Below are 27,967 nucleotides of genomic sequence, written 5' to 3' on the forward strand. Positions count from 1 at the left end.
ACAGCAACTCAGCCACGAAGTGATAGGTCATGCAAAATTACAGAGCAGGGTCAGCACATGCTGAGGGTCACAGTGCACAGAAGTCACCAACTTTCTGTAGAGTCAACAGCTACAGACCTCTAAACTTCTGTGGCCTTGAGATGAGCTCAAGAACAGTGTGTAGAGAGCTTCATGGAATGGGTTTCCATGGCCGAGCAGCTCATCCAAGCCTTTCATCACCAAGAGCAATGCAAAGCGTGGGATGGAGTGGAGTAAAGCAGCCGCCACTGGACTCTAGAGCAGCGAGATGTCTCTGTCTGACAATCCCATGGACGAGTCTGAGTTTGGCGGTTGCCAGGAGAACAATACTTGCCTGAAGGCATTGTGCCAAGTGTAGAGTTTGGTGGAGGGGGGATTATGGTGTGGGGTTGTTTTTCAGGGGTTTGGCTTGGCCCCTTAGCACCAGTGAAAGGAACTCTTAATGCTTCAGCATACAAAGATATTTTGGACGATTTCACTCTCCTAACTTTGTGAAAACTTTATTTCTGACGACTTTAATGCCAGGTGTAAACAGGGCCAAAGATCTTTAAAATGGGAACTGAGATTTGCACAGGCCTTCATGCATCTTTCTGCCAAGATCTCCTCTCTCACTGAAAATGTGTTTCGTTTGTCCTTGTCTTAACTTCCCTTTTGTTCAATAATCAATAATTACTGCCATGTTCCCTCGATGAAACCCACCAATTGTCTCTCTCCGTATCTGTGAATGCAGTTTTAATAGATGGGGTCAACCAAAGTGATTTGCATCAGAGTCATTACATAACCTCTTGTCTTCTCCGCCTACAGGCTATGGAAACATCGCACCCAGCACTGAAGGCGGCAAGATTTTCTGCATCCTTTACGCCATATTTGGCATCCCTCTGTTTGGCTTCCTGTTGGCCGGGATCGGCGATCAACTAGGGACCATGTTCATGAAGAGCATCCTAAAGGTGGAAAAAGTTTTCAGGGTGAGTCGACTTGCTTTCCAATGATCTACTGAGGATTTTCAACTGCTTATTGGTTATATTCACCTGGGATTTCTTCTGCCACCATTCACAGCAAAAACACAAGCAAATCAGTCAGACCAAAATCCGTGTGACCTCCACCATACTCTTCATCATCGCTGGCTGCATCATTTTTGTCACCATCCCAGCTGTGATTTTCAAACACATCGAGGGATGGAGTACTTTAGAAGCCATTTACTTTGTCGTTATCACTCTCACAACCGTCGGCATTGGAGATTATGTAGCAGGTATGTGTATTCTAGGGGACATTTCACATCATTTTACCTAGTAAACTTAATCCTTATAGCTCAACTGGTACATTAGACGGTACAGTACAGTGCAAGTTAAACAAATAATTGGTTTGATTGCTTTGAACTCACATATTCACATGTAAAAATGTGTACCTTAAAAAAAATTGCAATGTAAGTCGCTTAGGATAAAAGCGTCTGCCAAATGCATAAATGTAAATGTAAATATGCAGATTAAATGCACTGTAAATTGCTTTGGATAATTACATCTGCCAAATGAATAGATTTTATTGTCATATTTCACCTGAAAGCTTCTCAAAATACTTTTTTTTCTGACAATTTTGTGTCTTTCAACTGTTTTTTCCTGCTGTGATTCTGTTTATATACAGTATTAGAGAAAATGTGATAAAATGGTTTGATTATTTTAAAGGTGGAGATCGCAGAATAGAATACATGAAATGGTACAAGCCTCTGGTCTGGTTCTGGATTTTGGTGGGTCTGGCATATTTTGCAGCGGTTCTCAGCATGATTGGAGACTGGCTCAGGGTTCTGTCCAAGAAAACAAAAGAAGAGGTATGAAAAGTCCATCAAAATATCATAGAATGATGTCCGATATGCAATATAGCATTATTGCACTGCATCAAAGTCTTATTTACATTTGCTACACATTCCTGGTCTTTCATTTTCAGAAGACAATATTTGTCTATGTGAACTATTTGTTAATACTAACTAACTAGTAATTGATTTGGCTGCTGCTGGTAATGCAGTCTTGTCAATAGTTAACACAGTCATTTAGTGGTGGTTAATGTTAAAATTATAGGCCTAAAGATTATTTCAATAATATCAAATAATGATATATCTGATGAAGAAGTGTCACCATTGGGATACTTAAAGATGCTGTGGATGGTGAACTTGACCTTTCAGAGATGACTGATATTCGGATATGAAACATACTTAACACCATCATGGCAATTCATTGTGATAATATCAAATCCAGTTGCAGCTAAAAAGATAAATAATTTCACTCTGACATAAATCATATTATGAAAAATAGGTTGTAATTCATAAAACCAGTGGCAAATGCTGTTATATGTTAACTTTAAATTGTAAAATTTGTAGCAAATACTGTTTTACTTTGGCTTTAAGTGGTAAATTCTATTTTATGTTGACTTTAAATGGTAAAACTTGTCGCAAATGCTGATTTATGTTGTATTTAAATGATTGAAATTCTGTTTACATTGGCTTTAAATGGTAAAATTGGTAGAAAATGCTGTTTTACATTGGCATTAAATGAAGAAATTGGTTGCAAATGCTGCTTTACCTTAACTTCAAATGGTAAACTTTGTTGCTAGTGCTGTTTTATATTACCTTTAAATCGCAAAAAAGGGTTGCAAATGCTGTTTTACATGGATTTTAAATTGTAAATTCTGTTTCATGTTGACTTTAAATAGTAAAATTTGTAGTAAATTCTGTTTTACATTGGCTTTAAATGCTAAGATTTATAGCAAATTATGTTTTGTGTTAACTTTAAATGGTAAATGCTGTTTAACATTGGCTTTAAATGCTAAGATTTATAGCAAATTATGTTTTGTGTTAACTTTAAATGGTAAATGCTGTTTAACATTGGCTTTAAATGGTAAAATCTGTTGCACATGCGCTATGTTGAATTTAAACTATTAAAATTCTGTTTACATCGGCTTTAAATGGCAAAATTGGTAGCAAATGCTGTTTTACAATGACTTTAAAGGGTCAAATTGTTAGAAAATGCTGTTTTACATTGCTTTAAATTGCAAACTTTGTTGCAAATGCAGTTTTACATTGGCTTTAATGGTGAACTTGGTTGCTAATGCTGTTTAACATTGGCTTTAAATGGTAAAATCTGTTGCACATGCTCTATGTTGAATTTAAACTATTAAAATTCTGTTTACATCGGTTTTAAATGGCAAAATTGGTAGCAAATGATGTTTTACAATGGTTTTAAATGGTAAAATGGTAGAAAATGCTGTTTTACATTGGCTTTAATGGTGAAATTGGTTGCTAATGCAGTTTTACATTGGCTTTAATGGTAATACTGGTTGCAAATGCAGTTTTACATTGGCTTTAATGGTGAAATTGGATGCTAATACAGTTTTACATTGGCTTTAAATGGTGAAACTGGTTGCAAATGCTGTTTTACATTGGCTTTAATGGTGAAATTGGATGCTAATACAGTTTTACATTGGCTTTAATGGTGAAACTGGTTGCAAATGCTGTTTTACATTGGCTTTAATGGTGAAATTGGATGCTAATACAGTTTTACATTGGCTTTAATGGTGAAACTGGTTGCAAATGCTGTTTTACGTTGACTTTAAGAAATGTGGTTCATTCTCCATTTTTAAACCCATGTTAAGCACATTGCTGATTCCTTTGTAAATGTCACGCTCACAGTGCTCTCTATCATCCCACACAGGTCGGAGAATTTAAGGCCCATGCGGCAGAATGGAAGGCCAATGTTCGAGCAGAGTTACGCGAGACGCGACGGCGCCTCAGCGGCGAAATCCACGACAAACTCCAGCGGGCGGCCACCATCCGCAGCATGGAGCGCAGACGCCTTGGCCTGGAGCAGCGCGCGCATTCACTGGACATGCTGTCGCCGGAAAAACGGGCTGTATTCGCTAGTCTGGATGGGGGACGCTTTAAGACTTCCTCGCAGGAGAGCATCAACACCAAACTGAACAACCTGCGACTGAAGGTGGAGTGTGACAGACAGCAGGCGTCCTCTGAGGAAAACTTCCTCAACCGCTTCGGTTCGCTCACCAAACTGGCCAAACGAAACCGGAGTAAAGATCTCCGCAGGAACATCCCAGAGGATGCAAACAGGGTGGGCGACATCCTCAGCGTTACCAGCAGCAACGTCACAATGGGAGAGGAGAAAAGAGAGGATGAGGAGGAGGAGGTGGAGGAAGAGAAAATGTCCGAGGAGGCGAACACTGGCTTCACGTGTCTGCCTCACTATCCTGAGGATCCCAAACAGCAGAACGGCTTCGCACCGGCTCAGGCCAAAGAACAAGAGCGAAATAAAAGACTCGAGCAGAAAGAACATCAACCGTAGGCAGACGACGACATGCATGGGAAGGCAAATGACTGACGTCGGAAAATGTGCCTTTCTGTTTTGTAAGCTGCGGCTCGACTCGTTACGATGATCCGCAGCTGATTTTCACTGTGACAAATGACAAGTTGCCAAAAATGTGAAGAGAGCTCAAGGAATACAGACTGACATCACCTTAAAGGGACAGTTCGCCAAAAATGTGGAAATCCTGTCATTGCTTACTCGCCCGCATGTTGTTCAAAACATTCAGGACTCTCTTTCTTCAATGGCAATCAGTTGAGCTCCAGAAATGACAAAAAGCACCATACAAGTAGTCTATATGGCTCATGTGCCATATTCCAAGTCATATGCTGCTTTCAGATTGAAAGTATTTACTGAAAACCTCTCGAATCTCATGCCAAACATGCTCAATGACAACTCACCAGAACAAACGTTTCATTGATCATTGGTTTTAAACTCGGTGCTACATGTGCCATATTTCGAGAATGACAGCTGTGATTGAGGGGAAGATTTCAAGGAATAACAACTTTTTGGAAGCTTACTATTAATTATTTTGTATTATACTACAGAGCTGTTGAATGCTTGAATCTGATTGGTTGGCAAACATTCAAAGGTGTGCCGTTATTTTCAGCGAAATATTTTCACAGCTAAAGTAGTTCCAGGCAGGTTTTGACCGTATTACAGTTCCATATCACTTCGCCAAATGATTTCAGTTATTTCAAAGGTTGAACAGGAAAGGATAAGATAAAAAACAAACTTTTCTGTTTTTTGTTTTTTTCACAAAATTATGTTTTATTATGTACAGACAGCACAGCACAGCACACTCTTTCTCTCTTTCAAACACACACACATACACTTGCACTTGAACTTGTTGTCAGCTTCGCTCTGATGATTTAATAAGTAAAATAGATTAACATCTCAAAAACGACATGACATTTCTCCCTAGTGATATAATAACGGCGCTGTTCTTGAAGGAGATAAACTTACAGTTTCACTATTAGTGGAGGCGCTGCTGTCAAACACTACTGAGAGACACACAGACTCAGGTGATTCACACACACTTCATCTCTCTCTCTCTCGCTCTAATAACTGCATTAGTCTGCATTATCAAAGGCTCAAGTCTCCGTTACGAGCTCTAAAATGGCGTTTATAAATGGGCAATGGAGGCCTGGGATAAGATCCATAAGAAATTATTCTAAAACACAAGGGCTTTTAAAGAACAAAAACCTGTCAAATGTCTTGAAATACACATCATCTGAACAATGTTTTGAGGTGTGAACAATAACGCACACCTGAGGTGTAACTTTGTGACGGCCCGTTGCCAATTATTCCCTACTTAGTAACGTTCTCAAAATATTAGCACAAAAACATTATTTATATTGTTCACAGAATGTTTTTGGAAAGTTTGTATCATTTTTTAAATGTTACTGCTCATTTTAGAATGTTAAGAGAAAATGATGCAATGGAATAGCCTAGAAATCTAGACGCACCCTAGCGGCAGCAAATCTAATCTGCCCGCGAGTGTCGTCTAGCAACTCTCAATACCCTTCTGAGCTGTATTCCCCTCACTCTTGCCAGGCCAATCACATCGTGTATAGAGTCGGCGGGCGGGGCCATAATGACGACGGCCGAGTTGCGTTTGCGTGCTTCTAGTAAACACAGAAACTGGCGAACAGTGGCAGGCTTTCGAATCAGCTTTGACCGCGACTCTGGAAGACTTGGAGTTGAGCTTTTCTCTGAGAAAAGAACAAAGAACGGCACTGAAGTCATTCTTAAAAAGGAAAGATGTGTTCTGAGTTTTGCCGACCGGATACGGCGAATGTTTAATCTGTCAACAAGCTCTGCTTAACCTTCGTTGCTCTGGTTGGTTGTAGCGCTATCCTATCGCGTGCAGAGGGAGTTTGAAAGACAACCGTTTATCCGCCCCTCGGATTGAGCTGTCAATGGTGAGTTTCCAGACCAAACATCTTGATGTGGGTCTGGCTTGTCAGGCTAGTAATGGAAAGTTGATGCGTAAGAAATTAGTCCTGCACACAAGAGCGTCTGAAGGACAAAACCCTGACAAATGTCTTGAAGTACATCATCTGAACAATATTTCAAGGTGTGGTAACCATAGTATAAGCAGAATAATTCACTCCTGGCCATTGAATTATTGAAAAATAATGCACACTAATTTTTCTAAATCTCTATTTCTAACATCTCATCATTTCTTACATATTATTTATATGCAATCTCTCTGGAATATCTCTGTTTAATAAGAAAATGCCTTCCTCTTTGTTCCAGAAAAAGAAAGCAACATGGGGCTGAGTAAATAATGCCAGAATTTGAGTTTTTTGGATGAACTACACCTTTAAAATAAATAATTTATATTCTTATCACCATGAGGACTTCATGGGACAGTCAACAGAGACTTTTTGAAAGGCTTTTTGCTTTTAATCGTGATGTCTTAAGAAATAAAAACCTGCATGAATATCTTCTGCTGCTCAGATGAATTTGTCATCTATGATGGATTTTTTAGGGGGCAAATCATGAACTTTTTTTTAAACACTAACTCCAATTTTGGTTTGAAAGAAATTGACGTTCTCAATAACCTTTTGACTGCGATGCCAGTTTCTACACATCAAGGACTCATAGCTGTGTGTTAAAAGCTTTGCTCACACTGAACTCTACAAAGATATCAATCTCCTCATTGGTGATAAAATGACTGTAATCAAAGCCATATTGATGATCAACAAGAGAGTAAAATTCAAGAGTTTTATTTGAGTGATGAACACATGGCATCTTCATATAACGTGACCCCAAAAAGTATCCAGAGACTTTTCATTGCATTAAATAATAAAATATCACAGCGAGAATCATTTAAAGAAAGATGCACAAACACCCTTTACAAGCAGAACATCTGATTAAACAATAGATCTAGTGAAAACTGAGAATAAATAGTATTGATTAAAAGAGCAAAAAAGGAATGTCCAAATACTCTTTGGGGCCACAATTATTCCATTACTCTCTTAAAACAGCCTGATTTGTTAAGTTATATTATCACCTGATATATGAGTTCACATTGAGTTTATGCCCACAGAACAATGTATTCCAGCATAACTCTTTGTTCAAAAAGACAAGTGTGGATGTAAAACATTACTGACCCATTGCATTGGTCCACAATATTACATGCAAACACACACACTCTCTCACACACACAAACACTGTCACATACGTTTGTTTTAGTGGGGACATTCCATAGGTGTAATGGTTTTTATACTGTACAACCCGTATTCTCTATCCCCTTACACTGCCCCTACCCCTAAACCTACCCATCACACACACACACACACACACACACACACACACACACACACACACACACACACACACACACACACACACACACACACACACACACACACACACACACATGTCGTGTTTCCATGTTTTATGGGGACTTTCCATAGGCCTAATGGATTTCATACTGTACAAACTGTACATCCTATCCCCTTACACTGCCCCTGCCCCTAAACCTACCCATCACACACACACACACACACACACACACACACACACACACACACACACACACACACACACTGCCCCTAAACCTACTCATCACAGGAAACATTCTGCATTTTTACTTTCTCAAAAAAACTCCTTCTGTGTGATTTATAAGATGTTTTCCTCATGGGGACCTAAAAATGTCCCCACAAGGACAAGGATTTCGGATATTGCCATCTTTGTGGGGACATTTTGTCCCCATAACGTAGGGATTACCAGGTCACACACACACACACACACACACACACACACACACACACACACACACACACACACACACACACACACACACACACACACACACACACACACACACACACACACACACACACACACACACACAAAACAGGAAACATTCTGCATTTTTAAATTTTCAAAAAAACTCATCCTGTATGATTTATAAGTCTTTTGAAAAATGGGGACATGGGTAATGTCCTCATAAGTCAGGGTACCCTCTCATTGCAATGCCTGTCATACCCATGGCATTATACACATTTGTCACATACATATTGTGATATGTCACAAACAAACACACACACACACACACACACACACACACACACACAAAATGTACATTTCAGTTAAGATAGCATGCAATAATGGTGTCGATCATGTAATGCTGATGTAAACGTCACAGTGATGTGAGCTGGAGTGAACACCTCAAAACATCACGGCCTCTGTTGTCATGGTTATCACATTAATGGTTGTGCAAACATTACATCAAATGTAATGAGTGCCTTTGCAAAAATAAATCATGAAATGTGGCTTTGGCTTTGTTGCACTTTATGATGATCCAAATCCTGATTTTGCCTAGTTTCATTGAACTCAAAAAGTTGGAAATCTTTAACATGGAAATGAACACACTCAGAAAAAAAGGGACAAAAGCTGACACTGGTGGTAACAAAGTACACCTTTGTACCTAAAGAGTTCATATATGTCCCTCAAATGTACACATTGGTATCAAAAGTGTATATATTAGTACCTAAATGGCATATATTAGAATGTTTTTCCTGAAGGGTATACACTCTAAAAAATTCGGAGTAAAAAACAACCCAATGTTGGGTCAAATATGGACTAACCCAGCAGTTGGGTTGTTTTAACCTAGCGATTGGGTTGTCTTAAGCAAATATTTAACCCAACCGCAGGATTAAAACAACCCAATCGCTGGGTTAAAATAACCCAATTGCTGGGTTAGTCCATATTTGACCCAACATTGGGTTTAAACAACCCAGCATTTTTAGTGTACAGTGACAGCTTTTGTACCTTTTTTTCTGAGAGTGAATCAAAGATCCTACATGACATAACAAACACTGTTTTTATGTGCTTGTGTAGATTATGTTTCATGTCATAACCCCTCATAAGAGGTTTGATTTGCTCAGATATTGCTCTGCATTAGTGATTGTTTCCGGATCTCAGCAGCACATTATGGCACTCTTTAGGTCTACAGATGACACACTCAAAGAAGATCACAAACTCATAACTTTCTGAGAGTTTACACACTCAATGAATTTCTCAACGGTGGTTCGTAAAACCTCAGGGGATTGTGATAAAATGGCACTGGGTTCATGTAACTGCGGTAGATCTGCTAAAGTTATATTCAATTATGTAGAATTAAAAAGACACTAAAGAAAATGTAAGATTCTTTAATTTAAATTGTATATAAAATCCACCCACAGGACTGCACTTTTTTAACATAAAGTAATAAACATGTCATATATAAATTAAACCGATATAAGAAACGGGTAAGATTCCTGCACTCAAAAGATCAGTGGATAAAAAGTTGTTATAAACTAATTGCAACTATTTGATTTAATGTATATAATTATGTTTTTAGAATGCATTTCTTTAAATTACTTATAATCAGCTTGATTATGTTCATTGTGAAAACAATTAAATTAATTCAGTCAAAACATGATAAAACTACTTTTTAACCTAGAAAGAAACTGAATTTGATGATAAAATATAGAACAGCTTATACTGTGGAAATCTTATCGCTTTCATTTTGTGCACGACAAATATTCATGACATTCAGTTTGTTATTGGTAAAATAGTGAATTTCATATGCAATTCAAATGCATAAATCTTACATTTAGACCTAAATATTTGTCGAGTGCATTTTGGTCAAATGCTCATACTTCTTTTAAAACAACTAATTATTAAACTCTCCCATTCATTTGAGCTGAAAATATGAATTAAACTCCAAATCATGCAAAACAAGCTCATTTTGAGGAAAAGTGTGGCTTACTTTCATTTAGTGGATGATGAAACCGGTGCATTGAGGGACGAAGCCATGAACCAAAATAAATCATCTTATACATTTGGACCAGTAAGGCAACTAGCACTGCAAAAACCTGAAAATGAGGGAGGAGAGAAGTAAAAAAATATGTTACATTAACAACATAAAAAATAAATCATACAGTAGTAAAAATGCTCAATGTGTTCTTTGACAGATGAAGTTACAAATAATTAATCTAGAGTTGGGAATGCCAAATATTATCAGCGTTAACACGGAATTAAACAAAATATTGGGATCTTCTATAATTTCCACAAATACGACCTGCACTGTTGGAACATTTTCACAGCATTTACGGATAAAATGAATGCAGTGTTGCAAACAAGTGTTGCATCAAACCTGTGAATATCCAGCCTCGAGTGTGAAGAGAAATGGAGAGAGGCAGGCAATTAGTCTTTTTAGGAAATATTAAACTTCTGGGATCTCCAGGTAGGACGCCTCATTAAGATGGAGATACAGAATGAGGCCTGTTTCTCAGCATTCTAGGAGGCTCAATTTGAGATGCATTAGTTGCTAACTTGCACAGATCTGAGGTCACGCATGTGCGATTTTTTCAAAATCATGCTTTCATGAAAAAAATGAACTCATGCCAGCAGTATCGGGGAACAGCCATCAACTGTGTAATGAAAGCAGAAGGTAAATGTGTGTGTCCAAGGTTGAAGTAACCTCCACTTATCTCTGTCCATAATGGATTAATATTGATGGATTGTTCACATGCGTCTTTCTGTCATGGCTTCACCTTTAATCACGTCACGGTTGACTTTTTTCATTGAGTCATTAATGATCATGCTCAGGCGGTCAGGATGTTAAATATGGGGTCTGCGGCCTCGCATGGAGGAAATCTGTAATAGACCTCATGATTGGAGCATTTATGGTATTGAGAGGTGAAATTTTACATAAAAAGGCTGTAGGTCGGGTATATAGGCCCTCTTTAGCTTCATCATTGGGTGCATGAGTAAATATGTGGTAGATCATACTAATCTGACACTAATCCCACATGTATTCTATGCAAGAACATGCACATGTTTATCAGTTTCACTCATCCTAACACAATTCATTACACAATGCATAGGTGTTGCATTCTCATCATTGCAACAAGAACAGACATTAATAGCCTCAATTTTTTTCAGAGGATGAGTAACCAATTACAGACATGATTGTTGAGTGCATGAATACAATGGCCAATCAGTGACATTTAAATAATTTCAATAAACTGCAAAAAAGTTTGATATTTCTGATTAAGTTTGATGACAATCTTGCTGATCAGTTTAGCTCAAAACTGCATAGTTGGCAAGATGTTCTGGTTGCTAGGGCGTTGCTATATGCTCGCTATAATGTTCTGATTGGTTGTTAGTGCTCTCCTATGCAGTTGCTATTGTTCTCTAGGTAATTTCAACAGGATTATTCTGAGGTGGTTTCTCTGTGAAAAGAGTCAGATATATATCCCTCATTCCATTTTAAACATTGTGCTACTTTTTTTGCGTAACACTCTTTGATAACAATCTTATAAATTGTTGTCAGCATTATAAATTGTGCTGTTGCAATGTTTTTTTTCTTCTTCAGAGGATGAGTAACCAATCACAGACATGACTGTTGAGTGCATGAATCCAATGGCCAATCAGTGATGTTTAAATTATTTCAATATCAACCAGTACTAAATCGAGATTTAAGCAATCTAATCCACAGATGCATACTTTGCTCCTTACATTAAAAGTTAAAAAAGTACAGAACTATTCTTTGAAACGACAGGGCATCCAAAATCACATATTCTTTTGAGTAGGTACTTATTTTGAATAAGTAATTACTCCACAGCTGCTAAAAATGTATGTTCTGTATATAATGAATATGTGAATGTATTCTGGATGAACATTCACCATGTTTTACCTGCTCTTTCATGTGAATTAATTCTTCTTTTGCCACATATTGTTGTCACCTACTATATAGTAGGGAAGTATCTGATTTCAGATGCAGCTGAAGTAATTTTTTTTTAAATTACACTCGACTAAAACCACATTGCAAAAGAATCATGTAAACTTTGGGATTACTTGTGACATTAAAACAAAAATAGGGGTATGAAACCTTTTTCTTTTTTTTTATTATTATTTAAAAGGCTTATTGCTATTGTAGGCTCATTTTGTAAATGTAAATAATTAATTTGAACTTTAAATAAGGCTCGGCTGGAATCATTCAAAGTCGTGCCTCTTTGGAAGCAGAGCCCCAAAAAGGTTACAACAAATGAAAAAAATCAATACAGTAAAAATAAAATGCTGTGTACACTGCACACCACCACGTGTTCACCACAATATATATATATATATATATATATATATATATATATATATATATATATATATATATATATATATATATATATATATATATATATATATATATATATATATATATATATATATATATGTTGAACAAGAACAACTGAGGATCACAGTGTATTATTATATATTACATTCATAATAGCATCAAAGGAAACAACAGAAAAAATTAAAATAAATAAATAAATAAATATTAAAACTATATAGTGGAAAACTTACAAAAAATTCCAAAAAGAAAAGGATTAAAAAATGTTACATATCCGTTTCGCTTTTTTATTTCTTGCATCTTTTAGGGCCACAATATAACGTTTACGTTTAATTTTAAATAATATAATTTTAGGTTTATTATTTGCCCGTATGATAAGCATATAAATTAGTTACCACACAAAATGATGTACTTTTTTTGGCGCAATTCTCCCTGCGAATTGGTGCCCCTCCCCAATTTGACGGTTATTTCTCAACTCACCTAAGTCGATTGGCGTCAATGAACACTATTCGGTGGAAGTTTGAGAGGGATTTAACGCAAATATCTACAACTGAACGGAAGCAAGGATAGCTTTGAGGAAGCGCACGCGGAGACTTTTAAAAAGGTAGGTTATGGGGATTTATTTACCTTGCGTACGCTAATCACCAGCTTTACGCTTTATTATTAGCAATATATTGGATGCATATATGGTTTATGTCTTTAAGCTGTATCTCCACAACCGTGGCGATTTAATGGTAATAGTTTTGGTTAGTTTTGGAGATGGTTTAAGTGCGGTGAGTCTTGACAGTCAGCGTTTCTGTATTTAAGTTGTTTTTGCGCATGCGCTGTTGATACGAAGTTGTGACGCTGCATAATTCATTCAAAATATGAATAGGTTTGTGTTTCTCCTGATGGTCCAAGGTTCTGTATGAAATTGTATGCTTCTGTCTTGATTTACAGTATAATTAATGTGATGTCATCTTGTTTTGTGTAGCTTTTGTAGATATAAGTTATTATTAAAGACACAATATGTAATTTTTCACACCATAGAGGCCGCTTATTCAAAAAAAAAAGGCGTAGCTTGATGATGTCTTGGTGTCACTCATGCTTATTTGAGTGTGTTGAAAGTGATGTTATAATGCTAATCTGTGCGTTTGCTTTGCGCTACCATGAGACACTTGTTCACTCTGCAGTGAGGGTGATCATATTAGGCATGGTAAAACATGGTACGCTGTGCGGTAAATCAAGAACACCAATTTTAAACATCTGGGGAACTATTTGTTTTCTGTTTATGAATGAATCCATTCATAGCTCGCCTGTCTTATAAAACACAGAACATATTAAAGCGTATTTGGTGTTTCCATGGTTTCTAAAAAATAAAACTTGTGGGTAATGTCTGATGTCATTGATAGGTGACGCACAGTAGGGCTGAACGATATTCTGTTTTAACATCGACATCGCGATGTGCGCGTGTGCGATAGTCACATCGCCGGAACATGCGATGTGAAGGGTAGTAGTATTTTTTTACGGTCTATGGTAGTAGCCCATGGTGTATTAAAGGGGGGGTGAAATGCTGTTTCATGCATACTGAGCTTTTTACACCTTTAAAGACTTGGATTCCCATCCTAAACATGGACAAAGTTTCAAAAACGTCTCAGGTTACGTATGTAACCCTAGTTCCCTGAGGGAACGAGACGCTGCGTCGAAACGCTGTGAGAACGCCTCTGCGTTAATGCGTCGTGAAGCGCCTGTAGAACCATTCCATCGGAAAAAAGATCGATCGTCGGCGTCAGAGCCGGCCCTAGACCTTTGGGGGCCCTAAGCAAAATTTGGTTGGAGGCCCTTGACCGTTTTAAGTAAGGCCTAAAGAAAAGCAATGACTACCTTATAACTATAATGTACATATATCTACTATGTTACTTTAAAATTTTGTAGTCTATTAAATTATGTTTTAATTATTCTATGTAGCCTACTGTATGATAATTATCTTTTTTTACGCTGCTGGTCCTGAGTACGTATTTCGTTCTTATGTGGTAACATGTACAGAACGTCAATAAAAGACCTTGAGTTCTTGAGTTGAGTTCCATGTTTGATGTCTAACAGGAAAATTATGATACCACTGAGCTGAATGGCAGTGCAGTGCAATGAACACACACGGATGAACTTGCTGAATAAAAAGACTGATAAAGTGATTTTTACTGACCATCAAAGAAACGTTTTTAATTGACACCAGAGTTTAAAAGGCAAAAACAGCACACGATAACAAATTTTGCTGGACAATAAATTGGTCAAGAAATTATTGCGATAAATGATAAGATTTTTCGTTCTAAACCCATTTTCATCTAAAATAATGATAATGGCAGGTACACCTTTTTTAAAGATCAATAAACTTTTATCTCTAAAGACTCTGATACGGAAAACATTTTAAATATCCACAATAAATTAACAAAACAACCAAAAAACAAGAAAAGCAATGGACTCTCAGTCTGTTAACAAAAAATACACTTGAATAAATACCAAAAGCAATAAATAAAATGGATGAAAACTGCTTTAGGTACACATTAGGGGTGGCACGGTTCACAAAAGCCACGGTTCGGTTCGTATCACGGATTTAGGGTCACGGTTTTTAAGTTCTGTACGGTTGTTGTTGTTGTTTTTGCTTTTACTTGTTAACACTCCAGAAATTTACTTCAGCATATGATATATAGCTTACTTATCCACAATTCAGGATACAGTATTAACACAATTGTTATATCATGTAATCATGCACAAACTGAACTTGACTATCTCTGAGGAAAGCTAGGTGAGATTTTGATACAGCAAGAGAAAGACATTGATGACATGCTTTCATTTATTTGGCAAAAAAAAAAAAAAAAAGGAGAATGTGTATTGCTATCTCTACAGGAACTTATGTGCCTTTTTTAGACACAAATATTGAACTGAAGAATTAACTTGCATTTATCAAACGGCCAACTTCAGTGTAGCTTTAAGCTGTTTATACTTGACGCGTCCGCACGAGCGCGGCAAAAATTGCGTCAACGAGGAGTGCGCGAGACCCCATTTCGCTTGGCGGTGTGCACGCCAAATTTTGTAACTTTGCGTGCGGCTCCGCAACCGAAGAAGCTCGAGGCGAATCTGGCCGAGCATGACGTCTCATCACGCCTGCACCCAGTCTGCGCTTCGTAAACACCTCCCCAAACAGATGAGGCGAGGTGCGTGCGCTCTCTAGGGGGCCCTCTGCAGGCCACGGGGCCCTTTGCAATTGCAAGGGTCGCTTAGTGGCTGGGCCGGCTCTGGTCGGCGTGATGACGTCATCGACCGGAAGCTATAAAACGTCCGTGAAAACAAACAGGAACTAACTTCTGATAAAGCCTGAAGTAAGTGATCACGGACACGCCGGGAGTATGGCAAAGCGACGCAGCGTCTCGTTCCCTCAGGGAACTAGGGTTACATACGTAACCTGAGACGTTCCCTTTCGGGGAACTCGAGCTGCGTCGAAACGCTGTGAGAACGCTTATACCCACATCGCCATAGGACCAAGTGTCTCGTATGTGTGAAGCCGAAGCGCACACGGTTACGAGAGTACCTGTGCCCCTACTGTAGATGCCAGGTCTAGTTCGTAGAACCTGACGAAGGTAGAAGGAGACGACCATCCGGCCGCGTTACATATATCATGGAGGGAAGCCCCCGACAAAAGTGCTTTAGAAGCAGCCATACCCCTGGTTGAGTGCGCCCGGACAGCCAGTGGAGATGGCTGCCCGGTAGCCTCATAAGCAAGTGAGATGGCCTCGACCACCCACTTGCTCATCCTCTGCTTGGATACTGGAGCCCCCTTCTTAGGGGGTCCAAAGCAAACAAACAATTGTTCAGATTTTCTCCACAGGGCAGCTCTGTGGACATAAGTATCCAGTGCCCTCACAGGACACAGCAGATTTAACCTTTCCTGGTCTGACGTCATAAATGGAGGAGGACAGAAGGCTTGTAGAGTGATGGGGCCCCGTGGGCTCGTAGGAACCTTGGGGACATAACCCGGCCTGGGATGCAGAAATGCTTTCACCATCCCTGGCGCGAACTCTAGACATGAGGGCCCTACTGACAGGGACTGAATATCTCCTATCCTTTTAAGGGATGAAATGGCCAAAAGGAAGATAGTTTTCAAGGTGAGGAACTTATCCGAAACCTCCTCTAGAGGTTCGAACGGAGGTCCGGACAAGCCCCTCAAAACAATGGCCAAGTCCCATGCCGGGACCCTCGAGTGCATAACTGGCCTCAACCTTAATGTGCCACGAAGGAAGCGTGTAATTAGAGGGTGTCTTCCCAAAGACACTCCACTGCAAGGGACGTGGACAGCACCCAAGGCCGCCACGTACACCTTAAGTGTGGAGGGGGTCAACCCTGCAGAGAACCTCTCCTGCAGGAACTCCAGCACTGTACCAACCGGGCAGTTAACTGGGTCCCACTGGCGTTCTCTGCACCATGCTGAGAAAAGTCTACATTTCAAAGCGTACAGCTTCCTTGTGGACGGAGCTCTGGAGTGTAGGATGGTCTCTACGACCTCGGCCGAGAGACCCTCCTCTATGAGCCTAGCCCCCTCAGAGGCCAGGCCCACAGTTTCCACATCTCTGGGCGTGGGTGCAGGAATCTCCCGCCCGCCTGAGAGAGTAGATCCCTCCTGGTCGGAATCTCCATCGGAGAGCCTTCCAGGAGAGATATCAGGTCCGAAAACCATACTCGGGTCGGCCAGTTCGGAGCCACTAGAAGTACCTGGGCCCCGTCCCGGCGTACCCTCTCCAGAACTCCTGGAAGCAAGACAATCGGGGGGAAGGCGTACAGAGGCAGCCTCGGCCACTCCTGTACCATGGCATCCAGCCCCAGCGGGGCCGGATGGGTCAGAGAAAACCACCGCGGGCAGTGAGAGTTCTCCGCCGAAGCGAACAGATCTATCTCTGCTTTCCCATAAACCTTCCAAAGGAGCTCCACCACCTCTGGGTGGAGTCTCCATTCCCCGGGCCTCGGCCCCTGTCTCGACAGGCTGTCTGCTTCCTGGTTCAGGGCCCCCGGGATATATACTGCCCTGATTGACAGCAATTTCCCTTGGGCCCACAGGAGGATCCGATGTGCCAATTTGTCCAACGGACGAGACCTCAGACCCCCCTGGTGATTTATATAGGCCACCACGGACGTGTTGTCTGTTCTGACTAGTACATGGTGGCCCCTGAGGTCGGGCAGGAACTGTTTCAATGCAAGAAACACTGCGAGCATCTCTAGCCGATTTATGTGCCAGTGCCGCTGATGTTCCTGCCATAGACCCTGGGATGAGCGACCACTCATGGTCGCCCCCCAGCCCGTGAGAGAGGCGTCTGTCGTTAGCGTTACGCGACGAACATGAGCCCCCAACACGGGACCCTGAGATAAAAACCCCGGGTTTTTCCACATGACCAGAGCACGTAGGCATCGCCGCGTGACTTTGATCGTGCGGAGCGGATTTCCCCTCGGGGAGAACCCTTTTGTTTTGAGCCACCACTGCAGTGGCCTCATGTACAGTAGGCCAAAAGGTATTACGTTGGACGCTGCTGCCATGAGACCTAACAGTTTCTGGAACTGTTTCACAGTGACGGCTCGGCCTAGCTTCTGTTCTTTGGCGGCTGCCAGGATCGATGCTATGCGTGTTGGCGATAATTGCGCCCGCATAATTACCGAATCCCAGTTCACACCTAGAAAAGTGGTTCTCTGAGCCGGAGAAAGCACACTCTTCTTGGCGTTCAGCCTCAACCCCAGCTTCGACATATGGGCGAGAACAGCATCTCGATGCTGAACCGCCATCTGCTCTGTATTCGCTAGAATCAGCCAGTCGTCGATATAGTTCAGTATGCGGATGCCCTGCAGACGCAGCGGCGCCAGAGCTGCATCCACACACTTGGTGAACGTGCGGGGTGACAGTGCTAGACCGAAGGGAAGTACACGATATTGGTATGCCTCTCCCCCGAAGGCAAACCTCAGGAACTTCCTGTGATGTGGAAGGATGGAGACATGAAAATACGCATCTTTGAGGTCTATGGTGACAAACCAATCCTCCGATCTGACCTGCGCTACAATCTGTCTGAGTGTAAGCATCTTGAATTTGAGCTTGGCCACCGAGCGATTCAATAGCCGCAGATCTAATATCGGGCGTAAGCCCCCATCCTTCTTCGGCACGATGAAGTAACGGCTGTAAAAGCCAGACTCCCTGCTGGGAGGGGGAACCCTCTCTATAGCCCCTTTTTGCAGGAGTGTCTCTACTTCCTGTGCCATTACCAGAGCCTGCTCCGGGCCCACCTCTGTAGGTAGGACACCGCAGAAAGGAGGTGGCCGACTCTTGAATTGAATGGCGTACCCCCTTTCTACTATCTGCAGGACCCAACGAGATATATTTGATAGACGTTTCCATTCGTCTAGAAAATCTACCAAGGGAACCAGCCTCTCGAGGCTGGCCTCTGGTGTATTTTGAGCAACAAATACAGTGCCCTGAAGCGGCGGACCGGCAGGGAACGACTGACTTGACTGCTCGGGGGCCCCCCGGAGGGGGTGCGGACCACCCTCGGGTGGCCCGCGGAGACCGACTGCGCCCCGGCATTGCGGCGGGGTTGGCAGCGCGGCCCCCCGAGGGTGCCGTAGGGAAGCGGGTACCGTTAGCAGGGGTAAACACCGCTTCCCTATGGGGGGAACCACCCTCAGCGTCCTGACGCTTCTGGCGTCAGGAACGCTTCGACGAGGCCTTCTTGGCGATCAGGACTGTCCGCAGATCAGCCCTGCCCCTCGAAGACCTCGCCTGAGAGCGCCGCCCCTCGTCCCCGCGCTGAGGGGGAGCTCGAGTGGCGACGCTCTGCTTTTGTTGTGACCTGTGAGCGGAGCTCGTACTCGGCTTGGGCTGCCTGATGTCAGCGGCAGCCCCAGGGACCTGGACGCGGAGAGGGAGAAACTGCTTTAGCGCCGCAGCTTGTTTCTTTGACTCCTGGAACCTCTCGGTGACAGTGTGTACTGCGTCACCGAAGAGGCCACCAGGAGACAGCGGCGCGTCGAGCAGAAAGCTCTTCTCCCTCTCCTTGATTTCGGTGGGGTTGAGCCATAAATGTCTCTCCGTAGCCACCAAAGCTGCCATAGAGCGGCCAACACATCTGGCCGTCTCTTTGGTGGCCCGGAGAGTCAGATCGGCTGCTGTTCTCAGCTCATTTATGACGTCACCCCCCACTTCATCGCGACCATCTAAGTCCCTGAGCAGGTCAGCCTGATACGCCTGCATTATCGCCATGGTGTGTAGGCATGCAGCAGCCTGACCTGCCGCCGAGTACGCTTTGCCCACCAGTGCCGACGTTGTTTTCAATGGTCTGGTGGGCAAAGTCGGGGCCTTTAGGGACGATGCCGAGGAAGGCGAGAGATGGCTCGCGAGCGTCTCTTCAACCTTTGGCATCGCCCCATAACCGTAGTGCTTCAGCCCCATGATGTTGCTATAGACCGAAGTCTGAGGGCTGAACACACGGTAAGATGCCGGTCTCCTCCATGATGTTGCCACCTCGGTGTGCAAATCATGGAAGAATGGCAGGCCCCGCCGCTGAGGTTCTGAAGCGCGAGCGGGCAGGAATCTCTCATCTAATTTACTAGATCTTCTCTTTCCTGCCTCAGATCTCTCTACGGGCCAGTCAATATTTAATCTGGCCACGGCTCGCGTTAGAACCTCAACGAGCTCCTCACTCGCAGGGGACTGAAGTGGCGAATCTTCAGTCGCGATGCTCTCAACGTCCACCTCCTCGGAGCTGGATAGTTGGAGCACCGGCGGCTCTCTCGGGGGGGAAGAAACCGCAATGCGTGCTTCCAAGCCCCGAGAAGAACCGCTGGATGGAGCAGGTGAGGGCAGAGATAAGGCAGCGCCCGTCTCAAACCCCTCTGCAACATCCAATTGTGAACCCCACGACTGCAGCCTCCGCTCTGCCTCGGCAGCAGCGGGACCAGAGCCGCGGGGAACACGAGCCGAGGCACCCTCCTCGAAGAGTGCCCGGCGGGAGCGCAGCGTTCTCAGTGGCATACGCTCACAGTGCTCGCAAGCAGCCCCCTCGAGGGCTGCCTGGGCATGCTGCGCTCCCAAGCATGCAACACAGAGAAGATGTGTGTCCCCGCCCGTGATGTAGCGTGGGCAGGGAGGAACACACTTTCTGAAATTGCTGCTTTCACTCGCCATTTCTATCTATTTTATTTTCTCTTTTTTCTGTTAATATATGGAATATTTAACAAAAGGGTGGAAAATCTCTGATAATAGACAGACAAAAACACCAAATAGACAGACAGGTTCACACAGATCGCTTACTGAAGGCACAGAAGCTAGTTCCTGTTTGTTTTCACGGACGTTTTATAGCTTCCGGTCGATGACGTCATCACGCCGACGATCGATCTTTTTTCCGATGGAATGGTTCTACAGGCGCTTCACGACGCATTAACGCAGAGGCGTTCTCACAGCGTTTCGACGCAGCTCGAGTTCCCCGAAAGGGAACTAATGTTGGACGTTTGATGGAGTATTTCTGTGTCAAAAATACTCCTTCCGGTTTCTCACAAGTTTCGGCGAGTTTTTTTCGAGTATGGGTCTATTTGACGTTAATAAGAGCGGAAGGTCCTTGTATGGGCCGTACGGGCTCTTCTCCCAGTAGGGTGCGCGCGCGCGTGACTAGAGCACGCTGTAAACAGTCTCTCAGCTGCAGATCCAGTCGTCCGTGAATGGCGCCGCGCTCCACTTTATTCCTATGGGTGACGTCGAGCTTCAGCACAGCGTTCCGGGAAGGCAGCGCTGCATTTGAACCGATTTGAACGCAGAAATGACGGGAAGCTTGACAACATCGTTTCAGTTGCGTCTCAAAATGGATTTACACGCCACTGCTGTCACAGGACTTTACCAAATCATACCAAAGAAGTGTGTTTCTGACGGAGCGGTCCCAGCGATAAAGCTTCGACGGTGAGTTAACTTAAACTGCTTCAAATGTCTCTGCTATTGGCTACCGTCGCATGAGTAAACATCAGTAAACGACACGATCGCGTGCTTCGTCATTCAAATGCGCTAACGGTTACTCCATTGTTGTTCTCTGTATAACGTTACAGTATTCTGACGTGCAAAACCGTTTTGCTTGCTACTTCTAAGGTCTAGTCGCATACAATAGTCCATAAACCGAATCATGTCCTCATACACTGCGAGTAAAGACACAGAAATGTGGAGAGGCCATTAAATACAGTAACTTACATACCACAGAGACGGACGTCCTGCTGTTGCCGTTTCTCCGGTTCAATTTATTTCTCCCTCAGATTTGATTGTGGATCATTATCTGTATTAGCTGAGATAGATGGGTTTCTCCACGCTTGAGGACGTCACCGCTTTGCGCGCTTGTCATTCTTTAGCTCCGCCCACACGATACGCCTCCAGCCGCTCGGTTTTTTCCGGAAAGACTCGGTACAGCCTATATTTCTTTTATAAATATGATAAAACTAAAGACTTTTCGGAGATATGAAGGATGCAATACTACTCTATAGGTACTCAAGATTGACATGAGATTGACTGAAACTGAGTGTTTCACCCCCCCTTTAAGGAAGCACACAGTAAACACGAGTGTGTTGCTGGAGTGACATGCACGTTCCTCATGCCTGCACAGTGATTGGTTCGCTGTGCCGCTGCTTACCGCTCATGGCCAAACATTCACTGCTAAAATGCGCGACGTAGAGGATCCGAATGGGAAAAAAAAAGGTTCGTACCAGAAATCATCTTTTTGGGACTATTTTGGCTACATAAAGGAGGATGTTGAACAAAAAGAGGTACTTTGCATGGAGTGTCTTGTGGCCACAAAACAAGAAAACACCACCAATTTGTCTGATCACTTAAAACGGCACAACAAAGCTCTTTACGATGAATACAAAGCAGGGCTCGACATTAACGCTTGTCCGGGACATGTGGGTGTTTTGAAGGGACAAGTGAAAGAGAATTTTACTTGACTGACGGACAAAAGCCTGATTAAAACAAAAAATAACTAGCGAATCACCAAAATGCAGGAATGTTTGTGCATTAATTTAGTGTAAGTGGCCATCGATTGTGGATAATAATATATAATGAACTGATGATAATAAGGTCGCGCTGTTGACGCTCGTGCAGCCTCTCGAGTTTTCCTGAATACCATCACGACTGTGACGCTGATTTCATATGACAGCTCCATAAACAACTAATTAACATTCACTTAGTCACTTACATTTTAGATGCAATATTTAGTGTTGTTGTTCTATTTCAGCAGTGAAAATCGTTCATAGCAGAACCGTAACACGTCTCACTCATAGCAACAAGTGTGAACGATTCAGCGTTCGAATGAATCGTTTGAATGAACGACTCAGTGACTCACTCGTTAAGACGGTCACCTAACTGTCTGCCTCCTACTGGAGGTTAAGTTTCATGTTTACACATATTTTCCAACATTTCTTTTTGTCACTTGTAATGAAGCTTGCTTATTAGTGAAATTATTAATATCACGGAATGGTAATTATTGACTTTAGCCTGGATTGATGGCTCTCAATATCGCAATATATATCGTTGGGGGAAAAAATATCGCAATGTAATTTTTTTCCAATATCGTGCAGGCCTAATGCAAGTACAAACAAACATATACCATTGTTCTAGTGTTTTTTGGGGGGATATTTGAATCCAAAAATCTTACATATTGTACCTTAAAATTAAATTATTCTCACAGATCACATCAGCAAATGTAAATTGAGTTGGCTACATTAATGCATTTAGCACATGCTTTTATACAAGGCAACAAGTGATGCTTATCATTATTGTTAAAAGAGGAATCAGAAGTTGTAAAGATGTTATTTGCCATATCAGGTGTTGTATGACTTCACAACTCTTTAATGTTGTATGCCATAAATGCAAATTGAAATATTTTGAAGATGTGCATAAATTAGTTTACCACAGTTTTATTTCTGTAGCATTATGTCAGACTTACTATATATAGCAAGTACAAAGTTACTGAAATGTACAATAATAAAGGCTTATTGTACTTGATCTTCTGAATTGACCACATCATTTGTATATTCCAACATAATTTTATTAATCTCTGTCAACATTTTCTCCATCTGTTGAACACGAGTCAGATAAAACCACCTGAAAAGCAGTCGCGGCCAAACATGGAGTATCTAGTTCCTCCTTTTTCATTTTGCATCCAGGTTTTATACGTGCTCTCACGCTATTTCCGTAGACAAACTGTATAGTGCACAGCAACAGGTGTGAGAATACATGATATTCATTTAATAGTGTTTAAAGCTGGCACTAAATGGAAATTCACCCCATCTATTTTTTAAATGCACATTATTAATCTCATTATGAACGGGTCACCCATACACATCTTTTTTTAATAACAGTCAGAGCGAGAATATTGAAGCTGAAATATAGTTTTCATTTGTCGCATGCTTCAGTAACTACAGTAATTCCCCATTCATACTTGTGTGTTATTTTATGTAGCTTTAGTGACTTTTATTCTAAAATGTGGAAAAAAGGTGCAGTTTGACTGGTAGTGTAGTTAAACATTTTTTTTTTAATGAATAAAACTGGAAACAATTATAATATTATTTTGTTGTCAGGCAGTTACCCGTTTAGGAAAACATGCTGTCTAGAATATTTTATTTTAATAATTTTTTTACGTCCGTCATGGTGAAGAAGACCTTTGATTTGTGTAAATCGTTATGTTATAATGTTAAGTGTTTTAACTATTTTTGCATGTTATTTGAGCCTTTTGTGGTTACTTGAAGAATATATATTACTTTGCGTATTAAAACATGTACACCGTCATCACTTGTTTCCAAAACTGTTTCTAAACTTGCTTTTATTTGCACTGATTTAAAAGCTTTTGACTTTCTGAGACTGTGACTAGTTGCACAACAGCTTAGTGTGTGTGTGTGTGTGTGTGTGTGTGTGTGCGTGTGTGTGTGTGTGTGTGCGTGCATACAGATATACTTTCATTTGTGCTTCTACTTTGTTTCTGTAGTTTCTACTTTTTCTTGTTTTTTTTTTTTTTTAATAATATTTATCATAATAAAAAATGGTAACACTCCTTGTTAATATTATAGATAACTATATGCCACTCTCAAAATTGCTTAAATCACCTTTCTTTCCCATTGTGACATTCAGTTTGGAGTTCAGAATTTTTTTTTTTTATATATATATATATGTATATATGAAATTAAATTAAAACCATTCAGTACAGTCAGATAATTTAATAATAGATTCTAATTTAGTAGCAATTTTTCCCTAATACCAAAAACTACAATTGTATAAATTAACTATTTACAATCTTTCACAGTAATTCACAGTAATTCTTTCTGAGACTGTGACTAGTTGCACAACAGCTTAGTGTGTTTGTGTGTGTGTGTGTGTGTGTGTGTGCGTTCATACAGATATACTTTCATTTGTGCTTCTACTTTGTTTCTGTAGTATCCTCATATATGTTATTCTGAATGTGCCCTTCAGGATCTCAGTCATTTTTTGTTTGAGAGCATCTGATAGGCCAGAACAGGCACTTGCACTCAAGAAGAACGCTGACTTTGCTTCACGTTGTTTTTACCATTTAGGGTTGTGTTTATCTGATGATATGCATGTGGTTTTTGCGTCAGACAGTCTTTGAGGATGACTGTGGACGTCTGTGTTTTGAGTCTGAGATACTTTAGATAACGTTTTTTTTTTTAAATAATATTTATCATAATAAAAAATGGTAACACTCCTTGTTAATATTATAGATAACTATATGCCACTCTCAAAATTGCTTAAATCACCTTTCTTTCCCATTGTGACATTCAGTTTGGAGTTCAGAAAAAAATTTTTTTTTATATATATATGTATATATATATATATATATATATATATATATATATATATATATATATATATATATATATATATATGAAATTAAATTAAAACCATTCAGTACAGTCAGATTTGGTTGAGCGCAGTACCAAATGCTTCCACTAGATTAAATAAGCCTACCATTTATTTCTATTGCAAATAGTTTTTGACCCCAGACAATACAAGTGTGACTATTATTTTAGGACCATTTAACCTTTTGAGACCTTATTGTAATGTGTTACCTTATCTGAATATATCGTTTGCAATAATTATGTTTTACACAGGGGGAAAAAGGGAACTATTTTCACTCAGAAAATGCAAGTAAATATAACAAACAATTATAAAGTATGCAATTTTGAAGTAGAAAGCCTGAAATAGTATTTTCTTGTAAGACGTACTCCAATAATCTGTATTTATAAATCATTTTACAGTGTTCAGTCTTAATGCGTGTGTAGGAGTCTGACAGTTTTATTGATGGACGATACAGTCTCTGAAGTGTTTTTAACTGGGTTTCAGCTCAATAAGGGCAACAAGAGGGCAGAGGCTACTGAAATCATCTCAAAGCCCCAGATGTCTGCCGGCACAGCGAGTTGAGCATCTGATCCTGCAGGATGAGCCGAGAGGAACTAGGAATCTGATTTACGTCCATCGATAAAAGCACTGCTAGTGAACTCAGGGACACATTTACAGTCCACTATAAGGTATACACCTCATGATCATGTTTCCCATCAGCACAGACCTGACCTGATCGATCATGCTGTCGGAAATGAGATGGAGGATGTGGGTGGAGGTTTCAGTAGATGATGAATGATTTGGTTTACCGGACGGCCAAGCTATTCTGACCACGACAGACTCACTGCCAAGAGAATGTGTAAATATGAGTCATTTTCTTTTTCATAAGAGTATCACTTTCTATTTTGCAAATGTTGACATTATATGACAAGGCAACGTATATGACAAGAGCAAGACAGATTACAACGTTGGCGTAATAAAATTCAGACCTAAATTAATTCATGTTAACCACAGTTTTAACCAAATACACACTGTTTTTTTTTTTTAGCAAGACTGGAAACTTGCTAATTTCTGTCACTGTCTTCAGTCAAAAAGAGAAGGAAACACAATGACATAATTTAATATCTTTAATACTCTTTAATTTAGTAGCAATTTTTCCCTAATACCAAAAACTACAATTGTATAAATTAACTATTTACAATCTTTCACAGTAATTCACAGGGTTAGTTCACCCAAAAATAAAAATTCTGTCATTAATTCCTCCTGTGGTTGGACACCCGTCAGACCTCCGCTCATCTTCACACACAGATGAAGATATTAGTGTTGAAATCCGATGGCTCAGAAAGGCCTTCATTGACACCAATGTCATTTCCTCTCTCAAGACCCATAAAGGCACTAAAGACGTCGTTACAAAGCCCATCTCACTACAGCGGCTCTACAATCATTTATGAAGAGACGGGAAGAGTTTTTGTAGCAAAAAAAACCCCAACTAAATAATGATTTATATAGTTATAAAGTTTCAAACCGTTATGAATCAGCGTGTTGATTCATGATTCGGATATGTATAAGTATAGATGTATTAGTTTGATTATTTTAATGACATACCCTACAACAGAAACTGGGGGAGGTTGCCACTTGGTGGGCACGTGTTCATATCTGCGGCATAAACATCGATGCCGATATATCTGCGATAGGCTAATAATGGCCGGTTAAATCAGTCTGGCTCTAGTAATTATCACTTAATTAAATTTATTTTCACATATAGAACTAAACAAAATCTACTTAACTAAGCTAAGTAAATGTAACAAAATTACTAAAACAATATAACACTGCATTAATCCACGCTTTTAAAGTGTATGTTTTACTTAAAAATATCTTAGTAACCAATAGATATAGTGTAGATACCACATAACTCAAGTAATGCAGCGCTCCCCCGAACACAGAGACTTCAATACACAATACACAATGACGTTAACATTCGATAGATTGTTTTTGAGTATGTCATTTTGAGTAGAAAATAAACTTCAGATGTCACAAAATTGAAAGTTACCAAACATAATAATCAAACGAAAAGATAAAACAGTGTAAATACAGCTGGAAAACAGCAAATAAATCGACTTTATTAATGATTCAAACCCCAGTGCATGATGGGAACGTTTTAAAAAAGTAGATTTTACTTAATTTAATGTCGTTGATATTTATGCTTTAAACTTGGATTGAGTACTTAAATAGAATTCATATTATTTTTTACAAATCTTACCTGAACTAATTTTTTCATGTAAAGATTACTTTTGTTTTTTTCAGTCGTATTTACTTCACACAGAATCATTTCTATCAATGCAGGCTGAGTCTTACATTTGTTTAATTTTAGACACTTTGGCACTTCCTGAATGATCTCTTCCTCATTTTGTTGAGGTGTGTGTGTGTGTGTGTGTGTGTGTGTGTGTGTGTAAACCCTACTTTATGGGGACAAAATGTTGCCACAAAGATAGCCTATATATTTATGAAAGAAACTGATCCAATGTGACAATAAAGCCTTAAGTATTTCATAGTTGAACCTTTAAATCATCA

At 40.6% G+C, this 27,967-nt stretch overlaps 1 protein-coding gene and 1 long non-coding RNA gene across 3 annotated transcripts in view; both read left to right on the forward strand.

Moving 5' to 3' along the window:
• The window catches only part of kcnk10b (potassium channel, subfamily K, member 10b), a 32,360-nt gene extending 26,391 nt beyond the window's left edge, over positions 1–5,969 (forward strand). For both annotated transcript variants that reach the window (XM_067454913.1, XM_067454914.1), the window contains exons 4-7: positions 823–983; positions 1,075–1,267; positions 1,698–1,840; positions 3,717–5,969. In XM_067454913.1, coding sequence (XP_067311014.1) covers positions 823–983; positions 1,075–1,267; positions 1,698–1,840; positions 3,717–4,358 — 1,139 coding nt within the window. In that variant the 3' untranslated portion in view covers positions 4,359–5,969. The remainder of the gene's footprint in view (positions 1–822; positions 984–1,074; positions 1,268–1,697; positions 1,841–3,716) is intronic.
• Positions 5,970–12,975: 7,006 nt separating this feature from the next.
• Positions 12,976–27,967, forward strand: part of LOC137090506 (uncharacterized) — a 178,209-nt gene continuing 163,217 nt past the window's right edge. Inside the window, exon 1 of the long non-coding RNA XR_010907873.1 lies at positions 12,976–13,114. This is a non-coding gene — a long non-coding RNA (uncharacterized lncRNA). The remainder of the gene's footprint in view (positions 13,115–27,967) is intronic.

The sequence above is a fragment of the Pseudorasbora parva genome, chromosome 10, assembly GCF_024679245.1.
Source record: "Pseudorasbora parva isolate DD20220531a chromosome 10, ASM2467924v1, whole genome shotgun sequence".
Taxonomy (NCBI): domain Eukaryota; kingdom Metazoa; phylum Chordata; class Actinopteri; order Cypriniformes; family Gobionidae; genus Pseudorasbora; species Pseudorasbora parva.